The sequence below is a fragment of the Centroberyx affinis genome, unplaced genomic scaffold, assembly GCF_046629955.1.
Source record: "Centroberyx affinis isolate AG114_WGS23_722 - 3 ecotype Tasmania unplaced genomic scaffold, CSIRO-AGI_Caff_v1 ptg004040l_1, whole genome shotgun sequence".
NCBI lineage: Eukaryota > Metazoa > Chordata > Actinopteri > Beryciformes > Berycidae > Centroberyx > Centroberyx affinis.
Window position 1 is genome coordinate 1 of NW_027281837.1, and position 7998 is coordinate 7998.

General features: G+C 44.4%; 1 protein-coding gene across 1 annotated transcript; it reads left to right on the plus strand.

Annotated features, from left to right (window-relative positions):
• The first annotated feature begins 88 nt into the window (after window positions 1-88).
• On the plus strand, window positions 89-6954 carry LOC139663516 (low-density lipoprotein receptor-related protein 5-like). Its single transcript, XM_071542207.1, has 6 exons — window positions 89-269; window positions 1246-1356; window positions 2375-2611; window positions 2785-2927; window positions 3031-3128; window positions 3870-6954. Exons 1-6 carry the CDS (start codon window positions 89-91, stop codon window positions 4192-4194), a joined length of 1095 nt encoding a protein of 364 aa, XP_071398308.1. The 3' UTR covers window positions 4195-6954.
• The last annotated feature ends 1044 nt before the right edge of the window (window positions 6955-7998 follow it).

The window sequence follows — 7998 nt, forward strand, 5'->3', positions numbered from 1 at the left end:
CCCCCACCCCTCCCCCCCCCCACCAGAGCCTCCCACCTGCTCCACGGAGCAGTTCACCTGCTCCACGGGGGAGATCGACTGCATCCCCATGGCGTGGCGCTGCGACGGCTACGCCGAGTGCGACGACAGCAGCGACGAGGAGAACTGCCCCGTGTGCTCGGCCTTCCAGTTCCAGTGCGACAAGGGCGGCTGCGTGGACGCCCAGCGCCGCTGCAACGGGGAGCCCGACTGCGCCGACCACTCGGACGCAGGAGCTGCGACAGTAAGGGGTTCACGGTTGACACACACACCCCCCACCCCCCACCCCCCACACCCCCGATAGTTAGACTGAAGGTGTCGGATAGCTGATTTGCGGCGATGTTCAGCGTCATTTCATGTCATTTTAACATATTGGATTCCCTCCGTTTGTGAAGAATGCATATTTAGATTTTTTTGGTAACACTTTATAATAACCATCATTAATAAATGGTTGCTATAATTTATGTTATTTTATCATTCGTTTGTGTAATATAAAATCATTTGTTTATAAATGATATATTGTATCATAGCTGATAACAGACGGTAAAAAGGGTAAAAAGCTATGATACAATATATAATTTATAAACAAATGATTTTATATTACACAAACGAATGATAAAATAACATAAATTATAGCATTACTAATAATTAGTAAGCATTATTAATGATCATTTCATTGTTTGTTAACAGTAAAATAACTATTAACTAAAGTTTAATTAACTATCAATTTACCATTTATTAATGATGGTTATTATAAAGTGTTACCTTTTTTTTTTTTTTTTTTTTGAACAAAACAGAACATAAATCACCAGAAGACAAACAAAACAATAAACACAAAGCAAACTTAACACACCAAGTAACACTAAAACAAACCAAAATAATAAATGCAAACACATACCATATATCGTCACAACATATATCAGTAGGCCTAACAACCTAAATAAGTAACAAAACATTAGAGGAGAAAGGGGAAAGAAAAAAAATTAATAAATAAATAAACATCAAAAAATAAAAGAAAAAATTCAAATTCTACACTTTTTTTTTTTTTTTTCTTTACCAGCCTTCCACTTCAATAAACCTTTCCCACCTTTCTAAATGTTTTTAACGTCATCATTTGTGTTTGCAATATATCCCTCCAAAATAAAATGACGTTTAATGCATATTTAGATTTAGATGGAGGGTAATAACTAATCTTTCTGTCTCCCGCCCCTCCCTCTCTCCTCCCAGCTATCTGTCCTCCTAACCAGTTCCGGTGCGGTGATAACCAGTGTATCACGAAGAAGCAACAGTGCGACAACTACTCCGACTGTACCGACGGATCAGACGAGCTCGCCTGTGGTACGAACGTTTATGCCAGTGATTCTCAACCTTTTCCATATCAAGGACCCCTAATTTAGTCCACATTAGGGCCACGGACCCCCATTTGATGAGATTTTGTCTCTCGGACCTAAATCTGAGAATTCCATGACTATCTGTATTGTAGGTAGAGAGATAACAGAGAAACTATGATCAAAACAGTCATTCTTCTACATTCTCTAATTGTATTAACTTCTTGTAAATGAAATAATGGTGAAGTTTAACAATTCATCAATTTGCTGGAACGCCCTCAAGGACCCGTGGTGGTCCCCGGACCCCACGTTGAGAACCATTGACTTATGCATACATAAACATGTAGACATAAGCACCCATATATTGTATAGGAGCACACATACATGAACACACATTATACAGAAGAACATAAAAGGCCTTCTTTCCACCTGGCATTATTATCCATCTTGTGTTTTTAGAGTAACATTTTTGTATTGGGATATATTGAATTTTGATATATGGTCCCATCCCTAGCAAGGTTATTATCGTTAACGAAAACTAGCGAAATAACGAGAACTAGGTGTGAAAAAACATTTTCGTTAACTGAAATAAAAATAAAAAACGAGGCTTTACAAAAAAACGATAACTGGAACTGTATTGTGTGTTTACAAAACTAACTAAAATCAACTAAATTTATAGAGAAAATGTCTTAGGTTTTCGTCTTTGTCAATTTATTTCATACATAAGCCTAGTATTTTGAATTTTTGAATCTCGCCCCTGACCCCATATTGCAAAAAAAGACTAAAACTAACACTGAAACTAATAAAAACTAAACTAAAACGAAGCATTTTCAAAAAATAAAAACTAAACTAGCAAACCCGCTTTAAAAACGAATTAAAACTAAACTGAAATTGAAAACCAAAAGTCAAAACGAAATAAAAAATAAAAACTAATGAAAAATGCAAAACTATAATAACTGACTTTCTGATGATTTCCCTCCAACGACCTCTTGTCTCCCTCTCCTCTCCTTCGTTTTCCCCTCGAGCAGAGTTCCTGCCCCCTCCGTCCAGCGACCTCCCGCCCAGCTCCTCCACCATCGGCCCGGTCATCGCCATCATCCTGCTGGTCTTCGTGATCGGCGGCGCCTACTTCCTGTGCCAGCGCGTGGTGTGCCGCCGCTACAAGGGCCCCAGCGGGAGTTTCCCCCACGAGTACATCAGCGGCACGCCCCACGTGCCCCTCAACTTCATCGCCCCCAGCAGCTCCCAGCACGGGACCTTCCAAGGTAGGAGGAACCAAAGTCCTATCTACAACTCTATTCAGTCTTCTACCCTTTCTCATCAAACTAGTGGGAATACTTCCAACCAGAGAAAGACAACTTTTCCACCATTTCTCTCTGGCGCTATACTCATCTGTAACATTGTTCATTTCTAATGGTGTTAATTTTTATTTGTGTAGGTATTTCCTGTGGTAAGTCCATGATGAGTTCAGTCAGCCTGATGGGCAGCAGCAGCAGTGGAGCTCCACTCTACGACAGGAACCACGTCACCGGAGCCTCGTCCAGCAGCTCATCCTCTACCAAGGGAGCCTTCTACCCTCAGGTACACACACACACACACACACACACACACACACACACACACACATTTGTTCGATGCTTTGTCTCCACAGTGAAATAACACATCGATACGTTTTGGCGTGTAGATACTGAACCCCCCTCCGTCCCCGGCTACCGACCGCTCTCTCTACAACGCGGAGATCTTCTACTCCTCAAACAGTCCGTCCACTACCAGATCATACAGGTAACGCATACACACACACACACACACACACTCACTCATACTGGTAACACACAAAAAATAACATGTGGCACCAAGCTACCACAAACTTTTTAACCCCATGTGAGCCAGATCAGAGGCTTCCAGGGTTCCTACGCAGGTCTGGAAAGTCTGGAAAAGTATTAAAAATGAATTTGATCATTTCCAGGTCTGGAATAGTTTGGGAATTTGAAAAAAAAATGTCTGGAAAAGTATGGAAAACGTTGCGGTTCAGGTCCGATACACACATAATTCTAGCTTTTATGTTGTTGTAGAGCCACTTTGAGTCCACAGTTTTTGTTGATGTGAAGAATAATGTTCAGATAGAGGGACGCTCTTATTACCCAGCCGCTGTCAGCATGCATTATATCAAATACCCACCAAAATCAAATCCGGTCGAGAACATAGGGTCTGGGAAAAATATGGAATTTAAAAATGGAAACCGTGTAGGAACCCTGCCAATCATCTCACATATTCTGATATTGAAGAACAATCTTCATCTATACAGTGATATGACCTAGTTAGCAGGGGCAAGATGTCTATCTGTGTAATTCATATTGAACACCAGACAAAATCTTCAAAACAAATCAAGGTCTGGAAAAAGTATGGTAGAGTTTTTTAATTGAAAATGTGAAGGAACCCTGGCTGTTAAAACTCTAGATTGTACGTATATTAATAAACCTTATCTGGATTATCTGAGCTAACACTGTCCTCTCCCCCCCCCAGGCCGTACCACCCGGTCCGCGGCGCCGCCCCCCCGACCACGCCCTGCAGCACCGACGTGTGCGACAGCGACTACACCCCCCACCACCCGCCGGCCGGCCTCGGCCCGTCGGCGGGCCGCTGGAAGGCCGCCGGCCACGGCGCCCACGCCAAGCACAACAAGTACTACATGGACCTGAACTCGGACTCGGACCCCTACCCGCCGCCCCCGACGCCGCGCTCCCAGTACCTCTCGGCCGAGGAGAGCTGCCCCCCCTCCCCGTCCACCGAGCGCTCCTACTTCCACCTCTGCCCGCCGCCGCCCTCGCCCTGCACCGACTCCTCGTGACCCCCCGACGGAGCCGAGGGAGGGAGGGACGCCGCCCCGAGAGCAATAAGAAAGAACTGATTCGCCGACTTCCGACCCCCCCGACCGTTTCATTTCAGCCGGCGGGGGTGCCAAGTGCCTCGCTTAAAGGTCACGAAGGCGGTCGCGTAGCATCTCGGTCGTTTTCAAGCATTCCAGTCGTCCAGAAGCGCGGTGCCGGAGGTTTCAGGGTGACGGCCGTCCCGTCGGCGGTCCGCCGCGATGTCCCGTCTTCCACGTGTCCCGCGAGCCCCCCCCCCCCCCCCCTCGCCTCGCTTCACATTCACACAGTTGCACACATTCACACCTGGAAGCTGCCCAGTACAGCCACAGTCTTCTACGGCTGACGGGGAGCAGGAACCGGAAACCTCGGCATGGTATTCAACCTGGCGACTCTTTGACCGCGCTCGTCTCTGATCTCCCGAGGTTTCCGCCGCCGGAGTTCAAACCCCTGAAGCTTCCTCCGCCTTCTCCAAAACGGATAACACGAGGGTCTATGTTAACGTTTCAAGCGGAACGACCGGGCAACTCGGCTCACGAACGTCCCGGCTCCAGTTCCGCTAGCAAGACTGAGCGCCGCCTCATCTTCCTCCAGCTTCGTCCCTCCCCTCCTCACAGCGTCCTCGCAGGCAGACCAGTGGCAGGACTGTACATAGTGTTAAAATAATATGAACAAAAATGAACCAGAGAGGAAATTATTTTACTATTTTATTTCGTGTTCGCTGACGTACCGCTGGCGTAGGACTGAGGGAAGACGAGGGGATGGACGCACGAGTGAATGGATAGATAGATAGATAGATAGATGGATAGATAGATAGATGGACGGCTGTGTTCATGAGTGGATGAATATGTGAATGTTTGGCCGGATGAATGCGCGCGTGGGAAATTGGACGATTGAATAAAAGTATGGATGAATGCGAGGATGGACGGATGAATGGGATAGGGCCAAGATCAAAGTGTGAAATCTTTTGTACATTGTGAATTTGCATCACTTTTTTTTTTTTCACTCTTTTTTTTTTTTTGGTATGCGTGTCCCCCTACATTTCAAATTAGGAATTACTTTTCAATTTGAACTAGCATTTATAAATCCACTATGTTTTCGCATCGTCGAGCTCAACCAACCCACGAAGAGACAAAGACAAATCTGCCAATTAAATCACTAGAATGACAAAAAAAAAAAAAATACCAAATGAATTTAAGTGAAAACGTATTGTACATATGTGTAATTAAGTAAATAATTGAGTCCTGAGAAGTTAGTGATTTTCGTTGTGAACCTGAACCTCTTCCTACCTTCCATCACCTTTTGTGTTGTTCCATTGTCCCGTTTACCAAAAGTATGTTTGCTGCTATTGTGTACATACTCTTATCATTTACTATGAATTATAATTATACAGAAATCCCAAAATTACCATTCTCATATTGACAATAGATCATGAAGCTATTTTACTGTTAATAACGAACAAATTATTCTTATAGCAACTTTTGTAATTTGTATTTCTGTTGTGTGTGTAGATCATTATGTATGTGTGTGTCTATGTGAATCCTCATTATTGGTTTGAAGGAGTCTTTTTGGAGTTTCTCATGACATTCAGTTAAATGCAAGACCTCGCCCAGAAACTAAAATATTCTGCAAATGCTCAACTACAGTGTATTTGCTAAATCAAATCTTATATGGTTCCAGTATTTCAGAGCAACTTTGTGACTTTACCCTGCTTTTAACGTCAATCAAGCACTTACTATCCACACTGTTATTAGGACTCTGGACACTTGAGCGAATGGTACTCGTAAAAAAACAAAAAAAAGCAACATGAATTGCGTCGTAGCCGATTAATGTTTTATCCCGAGAAATCATTTTGTGGTTTTTGACAGGAGAATGTTCAATTTGGTGAAGCAATTTTGTGCACTTTTGCAGCATATTTTTGTACCTTATCGACCACTATTTTTAGCGACATTAAATTTGTCCCGCTGACTGACCTCGTCCCCCTGTTGAGGGCATTGTTGCTCGTCTACAAAATATTTCCCTGGTATGCTGCTCACTCAAGCATCACTACGATCCAAAACCAGAGCTGTATGTACTGTACGGGACTGTGATCTGTATTGTACCCAAGCCTTACTCGATACAAAGAACGGTGGTGAAATGAGACACGAACCGCATCATCCTTCTCATGTAGCGGTTTCGATAGAGAAACAACAGTGTCACATGTTCCAGATGCCTTTGCACGCCCGACGAGAAAAACACGGAGGGGAATTGTCGAGTAAAGAGAAGCAGGGTTAAGTTAAGGGGTTTTAAGACCGACTAGGGTTTCGGAATCTGTCGCCCTGGGAAAACCGACCCCGGGGTCTGCATCGCGGGGCGACTTCATCCTACTCCTGTGGATCGGTTGACTCCGACCCAGCCTGGATCCCTATATGTAAAAGAGTTGGAACTTGTTGAACCTCCAGTAACCTGGTTGCTGCTGCCTGGAAACTAATTTACTGCCAGGCAATATTAGCCCAAACGTCTGCTCCCTGGCTGGAACTGTAGGCTACCCGTTGCCAGGTAACGCTAGCTTACGGAACGTTCCGTCGGGAAGCAGCGGGAACTCTTTTAGATATACGGCTCCGAGCCCCAGCCTCTCATACCACTGTGCCAGTAAACCTACCCTCCTTAAAACAAACCCCGTCTTCGTTGTCTTCGTCTGAAAATGCTTTGTGTAATTTACACTTGTGACCGTTTTTGTATCAAAAGCATTTTTATATAATAAAGGTTCTATTTTAAGGAATTGTTTTTGCCTGCCTGTGTTCGCTTTGTGGTTCAGATGGTGAGTGAATGCCAAGGTTAAGGGAACTAGCTTTTCACCCACTGGAGTCCAAAATTCACCAGTGTACTATAGCTACTTCTACTGTTTTACCAGCTGAAATCAATTTTAGAATGGAAATGCCCTAAGATAAACTGACAGATCATCACATCAATAAAGCATCATAGCACCACCATGTGGAGTCAATCTGTAACATCGTTCTGTGCCATTCCCCTTACCCAGTGGATCTCAAAATGGGTCCTTGAGAGAGTTCCAGAGGTCCTTGAAGGGGTTCCGGGGGTCCTTGAAGGAGTTCCAGAGGTCCTTGAGGGGATTTTCAGGGTCCCTTGAGGGGTTTCAGGGGTCGTTTAAGGGGTTTCAGTGGTCATTGAAGGGGTTCCAGTTGTCCTTGAAGGGGTTTCAGGGGTCCTTGGAGGGGTTTCAGGGGTCCTTGGAGGGGTTCCAGAGGTCCTTGAAGGGATTCCGGGGGTCCTTGAAGGAGTTCCAGAGGTCCTTGAGGGGGTTCCAGAGGTCTTTGAAGGGATTCCGGGGGTCCTTGCAGGAGTTCCAGAGGTCCTTGAGGTGGTTTCAGGAGTCTTGAAGGGGTTTCAAGGGTTGTTGAGGGGTTTCAGGGGTCATTTAATGTTCATTTTGTTTGTTTTGTTTTTTAAGCCTACTCGATACTCATCATATATGTTGAAGTGGAAAAGGTTATGATAAAAAGAAAGCCATGCCTTCACTCAGCATGACCAGGCCAGCATTAACAGTTAAACTCAAGCACTGGAAAATAAACAATGGATAACCGTAGCCAATCTTAAGCACTTATTACTGTGTGATTATTTTCCATTCACTATTACAGCTTAATGTGTTGGTAAAATAAAAAAGGCTATTAAAAAAGTCTGTGTTTAAGAGGCTGTATCTCACAGTAAAGGCCCATTCACATCTAGAACGATAACTATAACCAGTAGTCGATTTGTACACAAATTTCAGGGGGATGGTGGGGTCCTTA

Bases quoted from the DNA above. Each gene is read 5' to 3' on its own strand.
- LOC139663516 (XM_071542207.1), top strand. From the start codon at position 89: ATGGCGTGGCGCTGCGACGGCTACGCCGAGTGCGACGACAGCAGCGAC. The intron at 2,612-2,784 runs GTAGGAGGAACC...TTATTTGTGTAG, and splicing joins CCAGCACGGGACCTTCCAAG to GTATTTCCTGTGGTAAGTCC. The intron at 2,928-3,030 runs GTACACACACAC...TTTGGCGTGTAG, and splicing joins AGGGAGCCTTCTACCCTCAG to ATACTGAACCCCCCTCCGTC.